This window comes from Meleagris gallopavo, chromosome 4 (genome assembly GCF_905368555.1).
Source record: "Meleagris gallopavo chromosome 4, MGAL_WU_HG_1.1, whole genome shotgun sequence".
NCBI lineage: Eukaryota > Metazoa > Chordata > Aves > Galliformes > Phasianidae > Meleagris > Meleagris gallopavo.
Window position 1 is genome coordinate 45,561,163 of NC_139407.1, and position 25,626 is coordinate 45,586,788.

At 37.8% G+C, this 25,626-nt stretch overlaps 1 protein-coding gene across 7 annotated transcripts in view; it reads right to left on the reverse strand.

Moving 5' to 3' along the window:
- The window catches only part of FIP1L1 (factor interacting with PAPOLA and CPSF1), a 40,405-nt gene extending 15,737 nt beyond the window's left edge, over positions 1-24,668 (reverse strand). For 2 of the 7 annotated variants that reach the window (XM_085223155.1, XM_085223154.1), the window contains exons 1-10: positions 24,282-24,652; positions 23,543-23,582; positions 21,322-21,379; positions 18,110-18,213; positions 15,891-15,952; positions 15,051-15,161; positions 14,368-14,498; positions 11,617-11,726; positions 3,575-3,668; positions 2,371-2,524 (exon numbers count right to left, since the gene is read on the reverse strand). In XM_085223155.1, the coding sequence (XP_085079281.1) occupies positions 2,371-2,524; positions 3,575-3,668; positions 11,617-11,726; positions 14,368-14,498; positions 15,051-15,161; positions 15,891-15,952; positions 18,110-18,213; positions 21,322-21,379; positions 23,543-23,582; positions 24,282-24,363 (946 nt within the window). In that variant the 5' untranslated portion in view covers positions 24,364-24,652. Of the gene's footprint in view, positions 1-2,370; positions 2,525-3,574; positions 3,669-11,616; positions 11,727-14,367; positions 14,499-15,050; positions 15,162-15,890; positions 15,953-18,109; positions 18,214-21,321; positions 21,380-23,542; positions 23,583-23,722; positions 23,751-24,281 lie in introns of those variants that run through there. The other 5 variants (XM_085223157.1, XM_085223152.1, XM_085223151.1 and 2 more) reach the window with 5 other exon arrangements.
- Between the last annotated feature and the right edge of the window lie 958 nt (positions 24,669-25,626).

Below are 25,626 nucleotides of genomic sequence, written 5' to 3' on the forward strand. Positions count from 1 at the left end.
TATGCTTATTAACCTTGCAATTTATTTTCCCTCAAAAACTTAAGTTATGAAGGCACTGCCACTCCTGAACAACAAAGACATTTTGCAGGGTATAAAATCAATTAGTATTAAAACCAAGATGTTCATGCTCAGATGCCCAAAAATCAGCCTTTCAATGAGAGCACAATTCCAACTTCTCTGAGGAAACCAAGATGACTTAAAGAAAACAATCATATCTTAAAGCCAAGATACTTTTTCCTGGCACAAAAATGCAGATATAAGTGTTTAACTATTAGGCAGTCATCTTAAATACAATCATTTGAGAATCCACAAAAAAATGTATCTGCTACCATACGCAGTAATGTGGAAGATTTTGTTTAACCAAACTTCTGTTTTGACTTAAAGCAACACCAGCAACAACCTAAACAACAGGTACAGCTTTTTGCTGAGGAGATCATTGATACAGGAGGGAATATTACAGACAATCCTCTTTAAGTTTTAAAATCAGCCATGAAAAGCTTTACAATTTTTGTTTAAATATTAAAATAATAATTTCAATTTAGTCATATGAATTCTTTCACAACACTCCATACCATCTTCCAGAACTGCTTTTTAAATGTGAATTTATAAGATATTTGAATATTTTACAGATAGTTTAAAGTATGAAGTATGTTCCATTTACACGCATTTCAACAAACGAATCAGGCAATTACAGAAACAAAAACCAATGAACAACAACAACAACAAAAATCATCAACTTCAAGTATGGGAAAATTAGCAATCTAACACTTCACTCCTTCTATTAAAGCAGTGAAAACATGCTTGAGGTATGAAAACTTACCTGAAGCATCAGACAATTATTTATTTTGAGAAATGAGGGGAAAAAAAGACTGCAATACTGAGCCATTGCAGGGACTAAACCTGAGTATCAGCCCAAGAAGCAGACTCAGTCCCTAAGATAAACTGCATGGCAACATCACAAAGATACCTGGCTGAAAACTAAATATTCCTGTTTGTGTCAAAAGCAATCCAAATGGCATCAATATAGAATTTTACCTAATGTACTCAGAATTGCTTTCAGGATAATCTACACCAACCTACTAACTCAAGGCTAGTAAACGTTTGCATAACACCAAGCAGGTTTCGCTGAAGGAAAGCAATGCCACATGCACTATGATGCAAAGCAAGGTATCAAGTATGACAATGCTTGACATCATACTCCAAGTTAGCTAAACTATATAGTAGCCCAGAAAACTGCAATACAGCCTGACCTGGAGTAACAACTTCTTTCACTACACTAAACTAAGACAGATTTTCTTATTCGTATGAAAAAAAATGTATGGTTACTTGGTAAGCCCTGGTATGAATCTAAGTAGACAAACTTCCCAAAGTTATGCAGCATAAATTTCATACTTGAGTAGTTTTTTTTCTAATCCCACAAATACAGACTGTACTTTAACTACATTCTTAAACTACAGCACGTAAAACAACATTTTGACCCATTAAATTCTGTTCAACAGAAGCGTCCATTTTCTTCTTTAGATTTAAACTAATCCAACACAGCAATAAACCAAGAAAACAACAAAAAACCCACATTTTTGCTACAGACAGTGGTCTCTTAAGAGAATTTGAGAATCTTCTGTGTTTGGCAATTTGAATTCCAGAACTCCTTTCTCAAAAAAGATGTGAATCGCAACAGTGAATGAATTCAGAACAAGAGACCAAACTTCAAAGCAGGATCCTTTTTCAAAGGGGCTTTTAGAGGATGTTTTATATTTGGAATACTTAAATTTCTGGCAAGTAGTCTCAGTTTAATAATGGGTAAGAGCGTGGTTGTTGTTTTTTTTTCCCCCTCTTCCTTCACTGAACCTAGGAGGGATGGCAGATTTTATTTTAGGAACAACTTTGAAGATAAAGAGCTGGCAACAGCACAATTAAAACAGAGGCCTGAAGAAACCAAATCCACAGCTCTTAATCATTATTTTCGAATCCACTTGAACCATGGAAGACTGTTGAAAGAGACTTTCTGAACAAGTGTATGTCATAAACCTGTCCGTAAACCAGAAGACAAAAGCCAAACCTGGTTGCTAGATTTGTAGCACACATGCATTTCTTTCACCTTTAAAAACCTTGGCAGGTGAGGGGTTTCATAAGAACAGCACAACGCACCTATGCAAAAAGTTGGATAAAAAATATCAAGTGCAAACTAGAACTCTAACTGAAAGAATATACCACCTTATACCTTGCAGACGTATCTAAGGAAAGAGTAGAACACAAAATTCTGAAATTCTGCACATACATTCAAATCAGCATGGAATCTGCTGTCTTTAATTCATTATCATCAGCATTGGCCTCTTATTTTCCAAAGTCTATGTGGGACTGAATATTTACCTGGAGGAGGAATCAGTGGCGGAGCAGTACTAACAGTTGGAGGGGGTGGGAGGAAAGGAGGTGGTGGAAGGTGAGTAGGTGGAGCTCCTGGAGGGAAAAATGGAGGTGGCTTGGTAAAATTGTCTACTTCAGGATTAGATCGTTCTGAAAGAACCTGTAAAATATCAAACTGTAGTTACAATTGCTACGTAAAAAGCGTAGAAGATAGTTTTCTTCTTTTTCCAGTTACATATCAGGGAAGTATTATGCACTTAAAGAGCCATATTCAGATAGTTTAAGTTCTACTCCAATCCCTATGTTCAGTGTCCCATACTTGCCGAGAACCTTCGAGAAGATAAGAAAGGCCAACAGGGAACAATAAACATTGGATTTTAGAGAGAATATAGGCCATCTGAATATGGCCCTAACATCATCTTTCTTTTATATTTAAAGGGAAATACTTCTTTAAAAAAGTATCAACATTAAAAGGATGAAAAAAAACAAAAACAAACCCAAGACTTTAAATTACTTAAACACTGTGAGAAGATCAGTTGAAAAACACAATCAAGTGTTTTCAACATAAGTACCACAATCAATTTTCATTATTCAAAATTAAACAAGCTGGGCATGGAATGTAGCTAGCAAAGCAAACTTGATTCTTCTCCACAGCTTAGTCAGGAGAGGATAATGTGTGTTCAACCTTAATGCATTCACTCATTGCTTCAAGATAACCCAAGCCCATAAAGCCTAAAATCATAAAGACAACTAATATAACTTATGGTAAAATAGTACTGCCTTTTTTTTTTTTTTTTTTTTAAATGTACAATCAACTATTTTAGAACACTATTTCTTAAACTATATGTGAAGAAGATTTCACTTGCAGCATAAGTCTGGCTGGAATTGGAGAGGAATACATAGTTGAAGTATTTGTCCTTGTCACATAGTAAAAAGACCTACTATAGACCATCTAGTCTCCTGAATTGTCGGACTGCAATATTGCTCATTTCCTTTTAGGAAGCAGAACTTCCAAAACACTAAAATTTTTATCTTTTTACATGTATCAAATATTCCATATCAGTGTATTTCAATTGCCACAACTTTCTTCTTGAAAATAAAAGTACTCTTCTATTTCTCATTCATACAAATTGGAGTATTTTCATCAGAAGCCAAGGAGAAAGCAAAAATGTTTTTTAGTTGAAGACAGTGTAAATCTGCAGTATAAAACCTGTATGTTGCTGTTTTCATTAGCACGTCGTCGTCCTTCTACCCTGCTGATAGTGATGGTCTGTCCAATCACATCTATTGCGCCAGATAATCGCCTGCAACACAGGACAAATCTGAATTACACCACATACTGAACAAAATCACTCGTCATCCCTCTCATTCCAGAATATATAGTCTCTATACAAAAAGGAAGTATTTTGAAATTTATTCTTAAAATAAATCTTGAACGTCAGACCAGACATTCATACTTTTCAGTTTTCCAAATGCAAAATGTCTCTCTCAAGCAGTTCAAAAACAGCTGCACTGCTAAACATTGCGTTCGTCTTAAAGAAGCAGGCAGCAGAAGACTTATCTTAGTCTCCCTTACTCAAATGGGAAATAATAGACTAAGAACATCTACTTTAAAAGTGGTTAGCAATGGATTTTTGGAAAAAGAAAGGAGAAGTGGCATCAATATACATTCTTTCCTTCCTGGTTTTCTGCCAATCAAAAATTCAGACTATCCATACAATTTGACCACTGTGTTTCATATGCCCTGACAAATACGCATTTGCACAATCTCTTCTGAACACACTTGTAATTTTAACCTCTGGAGATCATACCTTTTTCAGCCTGACAATTGTGTTTGATGCCCTACAGTCCTTGTGTCAAAAAAATAATGAAAACAAATTCTGTTCTCTGGCATCATAGTATTCTTGGTACTTCTGTTATATCTCTTCCCCAGGCTGAACTAATCCACCCTTCTCCTCATCCAAAAGTGAGTAACTTCCATTATTTGGTTCTCCTTTTTGCACACTTCTACTGTAACCCTTCTGATATGACAAACAGAATCACTTATAATATACAGCTCCCAGAGCACCATGGCTCTATGAACTGTTAGCATTACTTTTCTCATTCTGACACCTACTGATGAAGATTACTATCGTATTTGCTTATTTCGGCTGACACTGGAAATTCAACTGACATTTTGTGAACTAGCAACAATTAATTCCATGAACTCTTTCCCAATTGTTAATAGATAATTAGAGCCCATTAATATCTGCACAGATTACTAGGGTTGATTTTTCCAACCTTTTTCCCCCTCCTACTCCTTTTCTTCATATTTATGATTCCTTACAGATTAACAATTTTCTCTAATAAAAACTAAATTGACTTGGAACGACCCATGTTGATGAGGGAAAAAAAAAAACAAACAACAACAACGAAAGATAGCAGCTGATTCTGCTGAAAAGGACTACAGAAATTTCCTTAAAACATACCTGTTGTCCTCTGTAAAAAAAAAAATATTCTTATTAAAATATAATACATAAATAGATGCATATAACACTGCAGTTCTATAACCATATGAATTCTTTATTAGGTTAGAATGAGTCTTCTCTCCTTTTGTTCCATAACAGTTTTGTGTCAAAGTAGACTGCTTAGTCCCTTATCAAATTGACTTTAGCATTATTGCTCCACAGGTAATAGTGTAAGCAAATATAAGAGCAGTAAGATGATACAATTTCTCTTTCCATTTACTTGATCCCGTTAGGTCATAGATGAAGGGACAACATGAATGATGAAATCTATTATTCATTCTGTAAATGACTCTGTAGACTTGAATAAAATATTCTTTACCCTGGAAGAGATCTATTTTTGGTGTGTAATTTCTTCAGATTATTTTTCACTTGAATGACATATAATATTCTTTACTTATAACCTCTGAGAAAACTAGTTAAAGGAGGCAGCACGTGGGAATTGCAAATATGATTGAGAACTGGTCTTTGGGCTCAAACTGGCAGGGAAGAACAAGCTTGAGAGACAAAGAAGAAAAAAGGATTAACTGCATCAGTACGTCAGGAAATCTGCAGATGTAAAATTGCAGATTCTAAACCAGTCCCTCTTGTCTGGATGGTTATATACGAAAGGCCACATAGAATCCTTCAGTTAGTTTTTATCTGAAGAAGCACATCTTTTTTGAAGAAAGATAAAAAATACCTGGAATTTAAGATTTTAATGACAAGAATTCACAATCCATGGTGAGTTATTTCAGTGCACACTGGCATTATAATATGTAAATTTTAAATGCAGATGTATCTTGCTTCACTTTCCAAACCAGTTAATCTTTTAAGAGTGTATTTATTAAGACTGAAGCTGCTTCTACTGCAGCACTGTTAATGCCCATGTATGCAATCACAGTCAATTAAGAGAGGTATTTTTAAGCCCCAAAGAGCATCTAAGATCTTCACAACACACCTGTTGTAGTGGATTATTTTATTTTTTACTTTTCTATTTATTAACCTTTCAAAGTAGAATAAACACACTAAACTGATGGTAAAGACATGATGGCATTCAATGGGGTACAAGCATTAACATTTAAAGCACAATCAAGTCTCTCAAAATCTTCAGTAAATCAGCCATGTTGAAACATGCTGAAATAAAGCAGCATTGTAAGTGCCGGATCAGAAAACTGACAAAGATCTAAATATCATCTCTTATAACTAAAACCTGCTATCTGTGACAATGTAGAAATATTATTTTGAAGACAGGAAGAATCCAGCATGTTTGCAGCCTCAATCAATCAAAATCCAGAAGTGCAGCTTTATAACTACCTCTTATTCTTACACAGACAGAACAAAACCCATCTGCTTTGCAGCCCACAGTTAGTTTCTAAAAGAGGTTAAAAAGAAGGATTCACATAAGCCAACTCCATTAGGAAATGAGATATAAAACTACACTGCTACAAGCTGAGAGAAACAAAAGTACATTTGTGCCACATCTATAAAGAACATCATGATAAAAAGGTGTTTACCAACAGCAAGTAAGATGTAAGAAAGACTGGGAAAACCTTCTAGAGAATTTGAGAAGAGAAATGTAAAAGAAAAATAATTCTAGCATCTTTTGGAAAAGAAGTTTGGGATCTATTTATTTTTAATTATTATTACCTAGTGGAATACTAAACACTAATGCAAATAGCTGGAAGAACAACTGAAAGTTGGGATTGCATTTTCCCACTTGTGCCGTACTGACAGCTTTGACACCAATTGCCCAAATACCTACATTCCAAGGCATCTGAAAAAGACAAAGGAGATACTGGAACACAGATCAACTAGACTTCCAGAGATAATCCAAAGATGACCCAAGGCAAACTCCACACTGAAGATGAACCAAATACCCATCCCCGAATTCTTTGCACTATTTAAGCTTTACTGCTTCCTCCTGGATTTCACTGCAAGCTCATTAGGCACAGTAGTTTGGAGGAACAACCAAAAGTCTGACCATACATTTGCAAATTAAAGTGAAATACACTATACAGCAGCCCCTCAAAGGACAACATAAATGAGAAGTTTTCTGATTAAAACATCCCACTCCAAAAAAAAAAAAAAAAAAAAACTAAATTTTGAAGTAATCAACACCTGCCTTCCCAATCCTCCTCATCGGTCTTGCATGGTATTCCAGCAAGGCTGCACTACGTGTGGTTTATATTTTGCTATTAATAACTAAATTGCAAACATGGATGCTATAAAACAATTGCTAAATCAATCATTTTTTATTACAAGACAAAAGAATTGTAATTTCATTACAAGTGAAATTTTGTAGAACAAGATGACTTGGTTTCAGTCTTCACAATAGTAGCCCATTTGCTCTCAGAGTTCTATGACTCCTCCATGACTGATACCTTCTTGAATTATCCAAAATCTTACCCATAAAAACTTCAGTTTTTTGTAGTTTTAGTCCCTTTTGAATACTAGATGACTCTCTTCTAAAGCAAGAAGTCTCACCTCTGGAGACCGACCCACTGCTTGGCCCACTTTACTGTATTCTACAGAGCTTCCATCTGGAAGCGATATACTTAAAATCAAGGCTCTTCCTGTCTTGCATTATTTGCACACGGTCAGCAACCCTTGGAATCAAGGCTGAAAACACACACATAGGACACTCATTCAAGAGTATTGGGCATTATGTAACACGTGCATCAACACCAATACTACAATATTAATTTTTGCTTGAGAAGCAGTCCAAGTATACCACCACAATATCAAAGGAAGCAAGTCTAGACTATCGTCAGTTGGTTCTGGACATTAGTTTAATGAAAAGAGCAAGGCTTTTGCTTAATTTTTTTTAGAGTCTGGAAATGTGTATGCCTACACTCTACTTGATCTCATTGGTGTTTAACAATTTTTATTATATGTGTATGCATTATGATACCCACGGATCTTTCCAACAACCAAAAGATTTTACTTCTTTAAAGAGGGATGAGTTGTAGTCTTAATTTGAAGTTGACAAATTATTTATTTCCAATACTGCAATGCTATTTCATTAGTAGAACTTGAGATGCTTTGAAAGAAGGTACGTATTCATTTGCAAATGGAGCAGCAGATGACACCTATATCAAAAATTTCTTCTTCGCTAAAGTAAGAGAGCCATCTGACATGTCCAGCATGTAACAGTTGAGGGGCTTTTTAAGAGGGGCAAATTCGAAGCCTCGGATTTAGACTAAGTAATAGCAAGCTGGTACATGCAGAAAATTTCAAAGACCCCCTCAACTAATCATTATCTGGTTTAATGATAAGAAGTTAAGCAGTGTCTTGCTCAGTGTTGCATGCAAAGAAAGAATGGACTTGGTTCTCCCTTTTTCCCCCTTATACAATCAGGGCACCTGGGATACAGATGCAATTCCAGTGAATACACCCAAACATAAAAAGGCAATCCACACGTGTGGGAAGCATACAGCAGAGTTCACACAAAGTACAGCTTAAAAGGAACATTCCAGCCACTCAGTGAGTGATTTCACTCTAATTTGCAAACAGTTATTTACGAGCTATTCATGTACGAATAATACCCTCCATAGAGACTTAATTCATAAAGCCATCTCAACCTCAGATGGCAAGCAGAGGTTTTACCAGCAAAAAGAAATAGGGAAAGGACAAAACTTTAAAGATACATAATTTCAGAAATCACTTCTCATCTCCATCACACATAACATACATAGTGAACTGGTTTTTGAATTATTACTTTTCAGAATTCAGAAGTGGTCAAACTACTGCATGCCACTTTTATTCACTGGACTGAAGAATTAAGATTTACACTATAATTTACAAATCTGTATTTAGCATGCTCTTGTGTTCCTTCTTATCCTATTCATGCTTTTTATCATCCTCCTCCTCCTGAGTATATTCTCAATTTTTCTGAGCTCACTGCTGATGGATATAATTAAGATGCAACAGATTTAATAGAAAAGGTAAGATTTTGATTTTATATATTTTCGTCAAAAATTGTCATCATTTAGTCATGTAAAGACAGCTCACAAAACAAAAGAAACTCATATTTTTTCAAAGTAATGACATATCACAAATCCATTTTATATAAAAAGTCTGTGTGGAGAAAGGCCCAAGCACACAGAACGCTGAGGAATAGCCCATCATATCAACACGCTAATTTTTCTTGAAGTAAAATCCAACTGCATGTAAAGTACTCTTTAGTAATAACAAAAAGCATAAAAGGAAGTAAAAGAGAGTTTCTGATAGAACAGTTAGGTGATAGAGAGCTATTCTAAGTATTACTGGGTTGATAAAACACTGGTTTTCACATCCAAATAAAATTTCTTTAATTAAACTTCTACATTTTCTTCTGCTACTAAAGAAATACTATCTTGCCAGCCTCGAAAAATGATGTACGGAAAAGGACTGCTACAAAATGGTACAGATGGTTAGGACAGTTCTGAAATGTGTCAAATTCTCTCCATGACCTAGAAATCTTCACAGACAGAACAGATTCCTTCAGTTTTTAATCTTGATTGTGACTACATATAAAATGAATCTTAATTAACTACTTAAAGTGAACATTCTATTCTATACCACACTTTTATATGCATATGATGTGCATTTACTAAATCACTTCCATTATGTTCTAAGTCCTTCTTCGGGGTTACATGATACTTTAATGTACTCAACAGCTCCAAATATCAATGAATCATGACAAGAGATTCAGGTTTAATTCTAAAAAGCTAATAGCTCAGATTAAGATGGCAAGTGAGTACTTATAAATTCAAGGAAACCCTCTCCAATGTTCACATAGGCAAAAGCACTTAATTTTTCTTTGAAATATTTAGAATGCAATTTCAGTGAAGTACTACTTTTTATTAACTGATGGGCAGTTGATTCAAATTTGCAAATTGCAGCTTCTGTACTGGTCGTAAGTAATATTCCTGGTTGACCTTGGAGAATTTTTTTGAGGGGTGGGAGCTCAATTTAAACCACTACCACATCTACCACACTCAAAAACAACAACAAAAAAGTGAACACATTATATATATTATATCAATGTTTGTTTACAAACAAACAAAAAAAGCATAGCCCTCTATTTGTCCTCTGATTTCCCACTGAAGGGAAATATGTGCTGCAATATCTATAAAGCAATGATGCTGCAGCCCTGAGTAGTAAACGGAATTAAAATGCTAAATAAGGATCATGCTTTGATCCATTTTTTTCTTACCTGAATTTGGGTGACTTGACCCTCCTGTTTTATTCCTGACACTTTCTGATGCCTGATCTGGCATTTCTGGAGGCAGTGCTTGTCTCTGGCTGAGGAGAGGCACTTTCTGGCGAGATAAATTGTCTCTTTCTGTGTCTCTAATCAGCTCTTTGTATTCCTCCTCTAGTATCTAGCTCCTTACCAATTCCTACACCAATGTGACTGTATCCAGTTGCACCAGTTTTTCCTCTTTCACCAAATACATCAACTAATGCGAAGCCAAAAGACATTTTACTGCTACATGAGAAATGCTTCAAACAATTTCATAACCATTTGCTATTGCAAATGCTTTATGGCATAAAAGCAATTATTTTAAATTATCACAGAGCTGAACTATTGAAAATATTCTACCTACTAAAAATAAACTCTTCATTGAAGAAAAAAAAATCCAATCCCATAAAACTCCAGCTGGTTGTAAATAAACCAGTAATACAAATTTTACAGAGAATAGTAACTGTATTCTGGAGAATTAACTAAAGTAGAAGTATATAATCCATATAGTCAAGACATACTCAAGACCAAGCTAGTTTCAGACTTCTGAGCAGCTCGTGTTCTTTCAAAATCTCTTCCAACCAGATGGTACAGAAGATACTTTCTGTATCCAAGAATATATTTTAAGCTAATGTATTCAAATGAGCAGGTATTAAAAAAAAAAAGAAAAAAATTGTAAAGAACTCAGCATTGCCACTTAATAACTTATAGTGACAGTACTCAGCCTAAGCACATACAAAATTGTCTAACAACTGGAATGCACAAGTGATACAATTGAAAAAATTTGTTTTGTTTCCTCTTGAGCTACTTACTAGAAGTAAGTAAATAGATACTAATCTTTAACTGTTGCATACAAACTGTTCTGCTTCCCTTGCCAATGACTTAATTTGCACAAAAACTAATCTCCCAGATGAGATCAGTCCACAACTAGAGCACAAGCACGGATTTGTTCTCAGTCAAGTGCCAGGTATCAAACAGCCATAGCTTTCAATTAACGACAAAACTTCTTAAAGCCTGGGCTGGAGAAGAAACTCTAGTAAGGAAATTATTCTCCCATTTCAAAGGAAAGGTAGTAAAATATTCAAATATGAAGAGCCTAACGCTACCTCACAGGAAGGAGACTGGGTTACAGGAATCCTTCCAGGTCTTGAAGTCATTGTTGCCCAATTCACTTTTGGTTATCCGAAAAGGTATGTTAGATAAAACTCACCTAAAAACATTAGCTACAGACATGCTGTTGGCTAATCTAATTCTACACAAAATGTACCGTCAGTACATCAACATCTGGATTTTTATATCTCCCCTGTTGCTTGGTCCTGCTGATTTTTTCCCATACCTTCTACTATTACAAAAAGGTAATACAGCATTCTTACATAAAGGCGACTGAAAGCAAAAAGTGATTAGGATCATTCTTCCTATCACTTTAACCTATTACAGAAAAATACTCCGCTTTTTGCTACAAAAACAGTGAACTTGAAACACAGAGAAATAACAGTACAAAAAAGTTATTTGCTCTTGAGTTACAACTGTCTAACTGACCTGTTTGTTGGAATTCCTGATTTGAATAAGGCAGGAGGAGAGGTGAAATCAGCTTTGGTCGACTGCACTGCCAACTCCTTCTCCAGATTTCCAGTTCTGCCCTGTTGTACCTTCAAAATAACATTTTATCATTAGTTTGTTTTATCATTGTTTTATCATTACGTTAGCCACAGAAGTACAGTAACCTCAACAGTCACAACACAGCACATAACCAACACAAAAATAAAGTCCAACTTTAAACCAATTTAAAAAGAATGACCAGGACAGAACAGCTAATGAAATTCTATATTCAATAAGGATACATTATTTAAAATATATAAGAAGGAAAGTGCCAGAGAACCATTTATTAGAAAAAAATAGTTGTAATATTTCTTTTCAAAGTATTTGCTTTGGACATGAACAACAGAATTGATTTTCTTGAAGAGTTTCCCGTACAAACAAAATAATATCTGAATTTTTAGAGAAGCAAAATGATTTAAACAAAAATCATAATAACAGAAATATCTTACACATTTGGCACCCAACAATAAACTACATGACAAGAAACTGAACCTGCTGTGTGCCTTTTTTACTGAACACAAGATCTAGTAACTACTTAACTTTCAAATTATACCAGTAAGAGTCACCTGATAATACAGACTATACAAACTTCACAAGATTTAATACTAGTTTGATTTAAATACTTCAAAAGAATACTGCTGTTTTTACAAAATTTCAGAGTAAAATTCCAGAGACTCTATCAAAGATCTGCAAGAACTCTGATGCAAGCACTTCAAGTACTCTATGACTTCAGTAGCACATTAAATATGAGAAAAAAACCTACATTGGTCAGTATTAAAGACAAACTAGCATAGTCTAAACTTTTAACAATATTCCCACTGTACCAGTCATATAACTGCAAGACTCCTCTGAGTTGTTGTTCCTTTTTTTTTTTTTTTTAAATGTAAAGTGCCATTCCAAGTAGGAATACAGAAAAATAAAAATCAAACTGTTTTGAAACAACTAGCCAAAAGTGCATTCATCTTTAATACAGCTCAAACTCCAATGTTTTAAAAATAAAAGGAACAGTCTTAACAACACAGAAAAAAATCAAAATCTTAAGACCGTATAAGCAATTTCCCTTTATTTAACTTGTATGTTTAGATATCAGGGATTTAGGTAAGTAACAGTTTCATTAACAAAAAACCAAACAAACAAACAAAAAACCCCAACAACAATATATGCCAATTACTACATGGAGATCTAGCTAGTTCACTCATGGTATAATGACATACAGGCTCTGTTCTCACAGCTTTTGTATGCAAGTGAAATACCAGGCTTTGGCAGAACCTCACTTCTAATCATAGACATCTGTGTTCCAAATCCAGAAAAACACACGTAACTATTTAAGATTCCTTAAAAATAGAATTAACTGTAGTATTTACAAACATGAAGTTTGAAACAGAGTATGTTGTGTTTAAGTACTTATCTGAAAAATCTATAAGACTTCTACTAATTAATGAGCAATTTGAAAATGTAGGAGACTGTCTTGTCGGTTACAGAAGATTCATTCAAACATACCATGGCAACTAAGTGAGATTTTGTATTTCAGATGGGCTGAAACAATTATAATTATTAAACAGTTTTGTTATGGATATCCCTTGTGAAATTCACAAGAAACTCCTTCTTCAACTCTTACAACTTAGTTATTATCCCTACTGTTTGATCACTGATCCTCCAGAAACTCCAAAGAGACAGAAAAGGGTGAGTTTTGGTTTGGAATACTTCTCTCTTCTTTCAGGGCAACAGTTCAAAAGCGTTTGACAGTATTATCAGCCATCAGCTACAACAGCAAAGCGTAACTCCCACTGTCCAGCATTTCCACTACTCCATAGCACTATAATTCTGACAAATGAGGAAGGCAAGCAGCTCCAGGAGCTTCTGATCTGTTCTTGCTAAGATAATGTTAAAATGACTGGAAACCTGATGTAGCCTACCTACGAGGGAAAACAAATGATACCAAAAATACCTTGCTACAGATAAGTGTTACAAAATAAAAACAAAAAGCTATGAGGCCACAAGGAAAAAAAAACAAAAGCCATAATTTACAAAAGCTCCTCAGCAGAGCTGTACAAATTCTTTAATCTGCATAAACAAATGCACTACAACTGAAAATACATCATTGCATAAGAAAAAATGGAGATTTGTTAGTACACCGGGCCACTAACTCACATACTTGCAAGGATGATGAACAAAGCAACGCTTTTTAATTAGCATTTTGTGACATACGCAGAAAGTCACCAATGTAAGACGAGAGTTTGAAATAATTGCTGAGTCTTTTCCAGTTGTTCTTCCATCAGTCTGTGTTGGCATGGGTAGCAATACTCAACATAAATGAGGGCAACCAACAAAAGTTTACTAAAATTCACCTTAAAAAGATGGTATCTGCCATCGAGAATCTCTGCACTTGATGTTACTTCCATAGCACTGTCTTCAGCCTAAGTTAAATAACACATTGCCCATTAAGATACCATGCAACTTTTAACTCATGGGCCACATTCTGAGTGACGGTACAGATGCAATCTAGCTCTAACTAGGCTGTGACACTATCCACACAAATTGCCAGAAAAGCAACACAAAAACATTTCAGGTTAAGGACTCAGGTGAAGACTTATCAACAAATCCACTGACTGGGCAAAACAAGCTTATGACACACAAGCAGCTTTACAGGGGGAAAAGCATATGGAACACCACAAAAGTCGTACTAATTACCGTAATTTTATTTGTGGCTGAGGTAACTGGTAAAATTTCAAGACCCATTCGTATTCTCTTCTGTTTTTCACAGTATGCTTTCCATGTATCTTCATTGAACCCATAGTTGAAATAATCAGATAGATCAGCCCCTATAAATAGAAAAGCATAAGTTTTTAGGACACTGCAAAATTTACATTTTCTTCCTCCTCACTGAACATTTATCTCTATTTACAGCATCAGAATGGATTAGGAACTGACCCAAAGCCACACTACTGAAATGTATAAAGTCCTACATCTGAAAAGATAGAGAGGATGCATGGCTAAGATTATAAGAATGTTAACACTGATACAGAAAGAGTATCTTGCCCACCATCCTGCCTTAAGGATCAAGAATAGATATCTGCAGAGTATCACATTATAATCCCTGTATTTTTTTAATAGGATAAATGTTAAGATTTGTCATAATTATTGTTATTTTATAATTATTACTTTTTAAATATCAGTGCCTTTTTGCTGATACATGTGTGCAATGCAGACTAAGAAACAAGGCACACCCACACACTTCGTGGGACAACAGAAAGGTAACAGGTAATTTATCCACTTTTTAAAGTAGAAAAATGTCTACATGCAGTAAATAGGAATTACTGTTAAAATAACCCCCTAAATACCTATGTATTAGTTAACGTAAAACAGAACATTACCTGGTTTTCTCCAAGGTTTATCTTCAAAAGAATCTAGATCTACTTCCAGAAGTGGCACACCATTAATATTTCCTGGTGCATCTAAATCCACCCCTTTAACTTTTACACCTGCTAAGAAAAATTAGAAAAATTGAGCTTTTTGTCTCTGCTAAGAAGAGTTTTAATAGTTGTAACACACTTAAGATAAAAAACAAAACAAAACAGATCTTTTCCAATCAACAACTTTTGGAAAATTCATCCAAAACAATGATATGCCTTTAGAACCTCCAATGTCCCTTGTGCATCAAAATCACTTTCCATGTAAAGCAGCATGGACAAAAATATTTGAACAAGAAAACATGAATGAAACAGATGACTATTCAAACAACCCATTCATTAATAATCCATTCAAAATGAATTTTAAGCACAGAAAGACTTATGTAGTCCCACAATTAGACGTGACCACATACTCCTCACCTTGAAATCAACTTTTGCATGCTCCTATAAATGTATTCCACAACTTAATTTTATGAATTCACGAATCCTTGTTTCATAGTACCAGGAATATCTGCAACTCCCTTTGTTATTTGTTTTCCAAGTAGCTTATTGAAACTAGGCAATTTAGAAATGGACAATATAAAAAGCATCATGACATTCTTCCGTATGTCAATTTTGATAACTTAACAACATGCACAATTTAAGACACTAGTAATTTCACATTTTTCTAATGGAAAAAGACTGGAAGCTTTTGCAAGAACTCTCTAACTGAATACAGACTAAAGAAGCACACACAAACACATGTTATGCACTGTTACGGAAGTTTCTGCAATTTTAAAAAAACTATTGACTAAACTTTCTTACCAGAAGATCCATAAACTCGTCCTCCTGTCTTAATATTGAGGTTCACAGGTGCTGCTCCATAACTTAAAGAAATTAACAAAAGTGAGTTAGACAGAGAAAACTCTAAAACGGAAGAAAACACAAAACAACAGTTAGCTAGATCCAGAAACAAACTGGACCCAGGCTCAATCGCCATCCTGAATCTCTAGCTTTCCAAGCTGGCAACTGTAAAAATAGAGAGATCAGCCTAGGAGCAAGAGAGAGTACCTTTCTATGCTCAGTAGCAACTCCTCCAACTAATAAACAGTTGTGAAGCAAGTTCCAGCCACTCTTCCTGAGTTGAAAGGTTAAAGACCTTGATAGAAAGAAAAATGAACAGGACCAGAAGGAGAGAAAAAAGGAAAAGCGAAATTCATTTAGGGATATAGAAGACACTCTGGGGAATAGGGCAAAAGCAAAATAAAAGAAAGAAAGGACTTATATCCTTTTGCTGCCTTTATTATTATTCCATTTAATCTGTATAGAAATGGGAAATACAAGCATTTCTTTGAAATGACTGACAGGCTGTTTCAGTGTGCTTTTAGCAATTACCTATCCTTGTGACCAACAGAAAAAAACATGCAATTTCATTTTCTAAAATACCTGAGAGCTCTGATCATAAGAATGCAGTCTGACATTTAGACAATGAATTGATCTAATAGCCTTATGAATTACAATATTGTTCATTTGGAATATTAAGAGTTTGCTTTCACTACCACTTGTGTGCAAAGTAGCTTATTCTCAAAGGTGGTATCAACCAATAAACACATTAAGTAGAACACAATGTATAGTTTAAAGTAGTGGTTCTATGACATTTCTTCATACAAGTTCACGCAGCAGAGTAGAAAACTGACAAAGAGCATTTATCCTTATCTCCCATGCTGTATTTGTGCATGCCTTTCTCAAATTTTTCTTTTTTTACTCTTCAAAACAGTGATAGACAACTATAAGAAAAACAGGTTAAATGTATGAAGGAAATTCCTACAATAAAGTTAAAATGAACAATAATGCTACGCTTGGTTTAGAAGATTGCCCTTCCACGAACTTCTCACCCAATTTGCCCAGAAGTGATTTTACACAGAACATTTATTTAAACATAAAACTTTCTACTCTAATTAGATTTAGGAGCATTTCCTTATTGTTTTTGCATTCATTGAAAGAGCATCAGTAAATTCACTAAGAAGATAAATCTAGCTTTGCTTTAGTCTCACAAAATTTGAGGTCACTGTCTATACCACAAGCATACTGCAAAACAGATGAATTACTGAAAGAATTGCTATTTTTGACATTTGATTTGCATAGATACTTTAGGATATAAACTGCTGAAAGTTTAAAAATATTACGCGTAAAAAATGAACGAATTCTAAAGTTAAGGATATAACAGAATACACGAGTCAGACCTACTTGCATACCTATTGGAATCCTAACTTAAATTAAAAAAAAAGACAAACTAATAACATGTAATGAGTTTGAGAATGTTAGAATTGTCAAGACAAACAAAGTATGCAACTTCCCTCAGAAGACCTCTATGTAACAACAAATACCGTTTCATTATTTTGGGTAAAATTAAAACTTTCCAAAAGCATTCAATGAAAACCAGAGCTTTTATGAGCAGAAAAAAAGGAACATGAGGCAACTGCAGTTGCAAAAAAAAGTTATTGCATGGTACAAATCTCTAACCCACGATCATGAGAAATCATCTCCAGAGATTGGCTGCTGCATCCTAAAGTACATTAAAATTTTTTGAAAGGAACAGTTGGAATTGAAACTACAGAGTTCTTATTTGAAGTGTTTCCATAAGAAATAAGGCCCAGGACAAACGTTTCTAATGTCCTCTGTGCTTACCACTCTATCATTCACAGCAAAAATAAAAACATCACAAATAAGTGCCTAAAAACACTATAATATAGCTCTTTCACAACACAGAACAACTCTTTAGTTTACAAACATTCAGTGCAATTATTTCTTGAAATCTGAAGAGATAAAAAAAAACTCATAAAATTGCTTTTCCTTTGTGATATTTCATTGATTTCTTTTTTTTTCCCTCAAGTCATTGTATCACTACAAACATTTTATTAAAGAAGTAAAAATAGATTGAGGCTACCAATGCGTACAATCTGATTGACAGATATTAAAGCTTGAATTAATAACTAAGTATAATCTTGAAACTTTCTCCCAGTTAGTATTTTCAAATAACTTACCTAAACTGTGGAGCTCCTGTTTTAATATCTCCTATGGTGACTTGAACATCATCTTCATCGTCATCGCTATCACTATCACTGTCATCCTCAGCCTCAGTAACCTTCTACAAAAGAAAAGGTCACAACCTACAGTGAAAAAATAATCCAGACAAAAGTACCCATCCTGGAAATCTTTAACAAAAGAAAATTCTGTTTCCCAGATGTCAGAATTGTGAAATGAGAACTGAAAAGTTATGTTCTTCAGTTTCAATGTTATCAGTTTTGGAATAATATTGGAAATACCTGGATCAAAATAGAGAAGTATTTTTAGTATCAAGCTTCTGTCCCTGAAACATGACATCTCCTAATTAAGCATTAAACAGTTTCCACTATCTAGTATTTTCTTCCCCCTCCCTACCTCATATACCTCATATACATCAGTTCTACTGCAGTCACTCAGGAAAGAACCTAAAGATATGTGACACTAGCTTCTTGCCTCTCTCAGTTATACACCCAGAGCAACCCAAAGCACTTTTTCAGTTGTAGAGGAACACTGCTCTTTAGGTAAAGTTATTCAATTCACAACACCAGTCAACTTGAAATAAATCAAATACTTGACACTTTTAATTGAACAGGCTGAAAAAAACAAAACAAAACAAAAAAAACACAGCTGCAAGAGCACACTGCATGCTGTCCTGTCCCATGGCTTTCAAGCTTGCTGGTAGATAAAAACAGTCGTACCAGTTCACACCAATAGTTCATCCAGCCCAGTATTTTGGATGTTTTTTTTTTTTTTCTTCAGACTAGAAGGGATTGCGAGAACTCAGTTCCTACTTACAGTCACCATACATGACTTTGCTAACTTCCATCCTCCCCTACGGACGCCTCCCTGCCAGGCTGAGAAACCCTTGCCTACTCAGTCATTTATTAGTGGAAGTTACTTGAATTGCTCTTGCTGTGCTTCTCTCAACTTTCTTCAGTGGAAGTAAAGCCTTTGAAGTGCAAGAGGAATAGAACTGCACACAGAATTTGGGATCTAACACAAACACAAACTAACATGGTGGCAAAATATCCTTCTGTTCAGTCCACTAATTACTACCTGCTACATTCCCAAATTTGACTGCTTTCTTAACTCCAGATAAGTATTTAAATTACATCTTCATAGATTCAACATAGCTGAGCAGCTTCCTCATAAGTGGTAATGATCAGTTCAGTAACCAACATTTATTTGTAAGCTGTTTTTCACCCATGAACACCACTTCTTTTTCTACACAGAATTTCAACAACCATTTATCAACCACACGGTCCCCTGCAAATGGTCATATGTTGAATAACTCTGTAACTTGCACAACTTAACCACTTTTCCAGGTAATTTATAAACCACATTCAGCAGCACAGGCTATGTACAACACTCGTGATTCACCAGTGGAGGTGATCTTCCATCATCACCACGAAAATGGAACCTTTACTTCTGCACTGTTTCTCTCTTCTACATATCAATTATCCATGCTGTTCCTTTGCTTTCTAAATATCCTTTAATGAAGAACTTCCTCCAAACTTTTGTGATCAACCAGACTATCCCTCTCTGTACACTTGCTGAATGCTTCAGCAAGATGCTAAACATACTGAAAACAGGTTGGTTAGCCTGCAGTTATTCAAGTGTAGTCAGGCTCCAGTCCTTATCTAACCTGCCTGGCACATAAATTAGACGAAAATAAGCAGCTGCATGGAAGATAAGTTGGAGTGCAGTTCACTCTTGTTCTACAGCATTAATATAATGTACTTAACAACTAAGAGTCAAATCAAGGCAGAAAAACCCTCCACTGTTTTAATCAAAATAGATCTTCCGTAAATGACAGCTGATGACAGAAGACAGTCTTTCAGTGACCCATTGTCAAGAGAAATAAGTTCACCAATTTCTTCACAGAAAAGCCATAAGCCATTCCCATTCACAGAAAACTGAGGCCTTTTATCAACACTGCAACTGTAAACTTCATTTCTTGGTCCTTTCCTTCATCACAGTAATGACAAAACTCTAAGACAGACCAATACACAGAAAGTTGAAGAGTGCTACCAAATAAGTCTGTTCTATTGCCTCTAAACATACACATCTTTCATCTTTTGATTCACATTTTCACATAGCTCTACACATGCCTACTTTTTATCATGTTCAATAAAGAAAAATGACCAGATTGTTTTATTTTCTTAAAAAGTGGGGAAGATATGGAGAGTTTCATTTTCAAAAGGATGTATTTAGGAAAAAGTAGCTGTCTTGAAGCAACAGTTTTCCTCTGGAAAAACTAAGTACTATTTATTTATTTTCTGTAAGTTTGTTTTAAGAAGTGGAATGCAGATGGAAATTTTCTAGTCTCTATAGTTTCTTCAGATAGCATCAAACACTGTCCACAAAAGTCAAAGGAGTACAATTATGGATTAGCTTATTTGATTTTAATGCCAGGTATTTATACAAACTGGGGGAAGATCTCCTTGAGAACAGCCCTGTGGAAAACGACTTGGGGTCCTGGTGGACGAGAAGCTGGACATGAGCCAGCAGTGTGTGCTTGCAGCCCAGAAGGCCAACTGTGTTCTGGGCTGCATTAAGAAAGGGGTGGCCAGCAGGGAGAGGGAGGTGATTGTCCCCCTCTACTCGGCTCTTGTGGGGCTCCATCTGGAGTACTGTGTCCAGGCCTGAGGCTCCCAGGAAGGACGTGGAGCTCTTGGAGTGGGTCCAGAGGAGGGCCACTAAGATGATCAGAGGGCTGGAGCATCCTGCTGTGAAGAAAGGTTGAGGGAACTGGGCTTGTTTAGCTTGGAGAAGAGAAGGCTCTGGGGAGACTTCACTGTGGCCTTCCAGTACTTGAAGGGAGCATATAAACTGGAGGGGGAATGGCTGTTTACAAGGGTGAATAGTGATAAGAATGGTTTTAAACTGAGACAGGGGAGGTTTAGGTTAGATATTAGAAGGAAGTTTTTCCACACAGAGGGTGGTGACACACTAGAACAGGTTGCCCAAGGAGGTTGTGGATGCCCCATCCCTGGAGGCATTCAAGGCCAGGCTGGATGTGGCTCTGGGCAGCCTGGGCTGCTGGTGGGTGACCCTGCCTGCGGCAGGGAGGTTGAAACTAGATGATCATTATGGTGCTTCCCAACCCAGGCCATTCTATGTTAAGTTACAATTAGTCAATAAACCAAAACAAATTAAAGCAGTATTTCAAAAGCACATTTAAAAGTACCGTTTTCACAACGCCATTTTCTGCAGCCTCCTCTTCATTTCCAGGTGGGGGTGGAGCACTTAAGCAAAAACAAATAGGGAAAAATGAAACTAGTTATTTAGGCACTTATTATCCCATACACCAGTTAATGCTGAGAAAAGCACTGATACATCATTGCAGAGAGCAGAAAAAGTTTGACTTATCTTGTACATGAATTTGAAAAAAAAAAAAAATTGAAAAAATAAATCTCAAAGAAAACAACTTTATTTTAGCAGAATAGTATCTAGATATCAGAAATCATACTGAATGGATATTTGTAGGACACTTGGAAGTAATAAGGCATTCACTATACCTGGGTCCTCTTCTGAAATCAAAGTGAAAAATTTCATAACATGTGAAGGGAGAATAAGAGTTTCGCATTTTTTTCCCCTTCCTGCAGACTGACACTTTTCACAGGTACTGTGGCATTTAAACAGCCACAGGTAAGGTACTGCTGAATGAAAATTCCCACATCTGCACTGTGAAACCAACCAGATGACCAGATGACTAGAATGCAAGAATTAATTATATTATAGCTGTAGACTGAAAACTGTAAAAAGTTTACAGTTTTCTCTTTAGATTCATCTCAATGACCAGCACTTTCAAACTCACGCAAATGAGTTGTCTCACTATACTCTTACCTACTACTCTAACACAGCAGTATTTTAATTTCAACAGTTCTGCTACCTGTTCAAACGTTGCATCACAGACAGAAGCGTTAGCAGGTAGCAATTTAGAAACAATACTATTTCACTGAAAAAATATTTTTTGGATTCTGCAACGGTGCAAACAACTGTCTGACTTTACAGAATAGAAACTAGAAGGCAATGAGCAATTTCAATCTCACCATTTGTTCACAAAACACCCACTAGTGAGTCCTGCACAAAACCCAACAGCGTGCAGGTCTGGCTCTGAGATTCAATCTTTACCGTTTAACTTCATGACTCAGTAAAATGATATAACATCTACAGAATCTGAATAAAAACTCACTGTAAGAATGCCAAAACTGAAAGGTGAGGGACGAAAACTTTAACAGCCAAGACAAGACCCAACTGACCAGAATCTGGAATAGAACACCACTGAAGATCATTTTGTTTGCCATACAATTAATTTTCTTAATCAACAGTCCTACTGACACAATGTGTCAGATCAAGAAAAGATAACCAAACGCAAAGAATCAATTGATATGGAATAGGTTCCAAATAGAAGCAAATAAACAACTCTGGGATAGACATGGTCTAGGGCAAATATAACGGAGGTAAACAAACAGATAACTCTTATTTCTTATACAACAGTAATCAATGGGGATCAAACAACCGTATCTACTAACAGCTTGAAAACAGTATTGCGTACAGTCTGTTAGTGGAAGGCATTACTGCTATAAGGTAAGTGCCTGTCAAAATTTTCCATCAGTTCAAAAACAAGCAACTGAGCAAGCCTTTGGTGGACTTTGTGTCCACAGATTACTAAACCCAACAGTTTTCTATTCTGAAAAATCTCTGCAGCCTGCAGGAGGCATTTATGGAAAATAACAATGCACATGATCTTGTACCGGCTTCCCCTTTATTTACCTAATTTTAACTTCACAATCAATAGTTTCCATTGTTTATCAACTGCAAAATTGATAAATTCAGTGTGAAATACTAACTCCACTTCAGTGAGCTACCAACTGCTGCCAACCTAGACAAGTTTTCAAGGGAACAAGTTTGTGCTTTCACTCACACGGTTCCTCATAAATCATGTAGACTTCCAATTTTTTTTCTAGCTTTCTTCCAAAGATTCGCCTACCAATCAAAAAATGTGTTACAGAACCAGCACATCTAACTGGATGGTAATCTCACTGCTTCCTTGTATTCCTGTTTGTCACTACACTGAAATCTTTTTGGAGCAGACTGGCTTTATATTATTCTGAATCATTCAGAAATGTGCAACGATAACAAAACCAAAAGATTTGCTGGCATTTTGCAAAGAAGTATGGAAATCCACACAAGCGAAACTTTCATATTTAAACATCCCAGTTTCCCAGGTAAAGCATTCTATGCCATGTCATTCTAGCAGGCAAACACTGTCTATGCTCAGGGAATTTTCAAAGACACTGGTGTGAGCGTTCAGGTATTACGGATCAGCAGCTGGGAATACAAATTCTGTGGATACAATTCACATATAGCCACACTGCAGGACTCACAACAGCCAAAAGACTCACCTAGTTTTTTCTTCTTCTGGTCTCTCTGCTTCATTTTCATCTGCAGGAAAAGAGATGCACAGCAGACATGAATAAACCTCCTGAATTACACCTGCTGCCAGAGAACTCTGCAGTTTGCCATCCCACAACCCAAAACCTTTTCATAACATTACGCAAGCAGCTGAACAGAACCCCACGCACTGCACTGCTCCATACTGACAGCTCCACCATGGCGTCAGGGCTTAGTTTCTGGGCTTTATAAGCCTTCGAACACAAAGTCCTTGAAGTTGCAAACAAAGTTACAGAGCAGAGTTCGGGCCTGCTCAGCACGTGACGCCGGGCCCCGCCGGGGCACCGGGCCGTGCGAGGGGAGACCAGGGCCCAGGTGCGAGGGGCCGGGAAGCACGCGGCGAGGCCCAGCACGGCCCGGCCTGCGGGACGCGGGGTCGGAAGGCCTCGGGGCCGGGATCCGCCGGGAGAGGCGGCCCCGGAGCCGCCACAACGTCGACGAGGAGGGGGCCGCGCGACTCGTGGCGGCGGAGGGCCGGCCCAGAGGAGGGGACTGAAGGGCCGCGGGGGTGGCGGGCCGCGGGGACCCTTTAAACAGGCGGCGGGTGGAAGCGGGCCGCACCCAGCAGCCCGGCGAGGTGAGGCGGAGCACGCCGCGGCCTACCCGTGCCCGGACCCCTCGGGACGGCGGGGCAGAGCTGGGCCGGCGCCAGGCTGCGGGAAGGGGGCCGGGGATCTGGGGTGCGCGTACCGCCGTAGAGCCACTCCTCCTCCTCGTCCCCGGCGGCCCCGCCGAGGTCCGCCGACAGCCGCTCCACCTCGCCGGTAGACATGGCCGCCTCCCGCGGGACGCCGGCTCCCGGGCCGGTCTCCGCGGCCTCTTCCCGGCTCGGCGGCCCCACCTCTCCGGACCTCTACGGGTACCCCGGGCGGCAAAGGGCAGCGCGAGCACCGCTGGGCCGTGCCCCGCCGACCCGCTCTCGGAGGAACCGCCGCCGCCCGCTCGGCGCTTCCCCTCCCCCGCCGAGTGAGTGACACGCACAGGAAGCGGGCCCGGCCCGGCCCCGCGGCGCCCTGGGCACGGGCACGCGGGGGGCGGCCCGGCGGCGCCCGGCCGCGCGGGGACGGGACGGGGCAGGCTCGGCACTCAGCCCGGGGACCGCGGTCCGAGCTGTGCTCGGCCGGCCCTCCCTTCCGGCCCCCAACTCACCTGGGCTCTGCCGGCCCGGCGGCCGCCCTCTGTGCCCCGGGCTGCCCCTCGCTTCTCGGTGTCCGTGCGCCTCCGCATCGCCGGATGCCCGGCTGTCCCACCGGCACGCGGCGTGCCATCTTCTTCAAGGATGTCGGCAGGATTCGGCCGAGCATCCGTGCAGCCCCGTATCCCGCTTCTACTGGCGGCTGATGGCAGCTGCCAGGGGGAGCGTAACCGCAGGATAGACGCAGCGCTGCCTGTGCTGTGCCCTGCCCCGGCTCTCGGCTCGGGGGCTCTCAGTTGGAGGCAGTGCTTTAGGCTTAGCAGCGGGAAATAGCGAATCTTTTTTATTGATGTTCTCGCTTCCCGGCTGTGAACGCTGCATAACGACGGCAAGTTTCCTTATAAAATTTAAGTACCGACATCTGTGAAAACAAGTTTTGACCACTTGTGTGTACACACGGAGCATTCAGCACCTTGAGATGGCTGTGAAGACTGGGAAAAAAAAAAAAAAGTCCTTTTCACAGCGGGACAGCCTGTGAAAAGTAGAAGAGAGGGCTCAACTGTGTCATAAGCATTCCACAGCTCAGGGTGGGGCAGCCTCGTCTTCAAATTGACTGCACTGAGACAACAGAGAAACGTTTGGAAGTTGTGTACAGGTCATGCGGTATATGATGTAATTGGATAGATTTTTATCACAAATTATTTGTTCCAAATACAGGTAGCAGTGGAGTCCACAAAGGTGTTTTTGGAAAAAAATAAAATAAAAATCTAGACATTTGTTTATCATAAAATGAATTTGTATTACAGTACCTCTTCCTGGACATCAGTATTATTCTGTTTTCATTCCTATTTTGTTTACCTGGCCATTTAACACACTTCTGTTGTTGTTCCTGTGATAAAG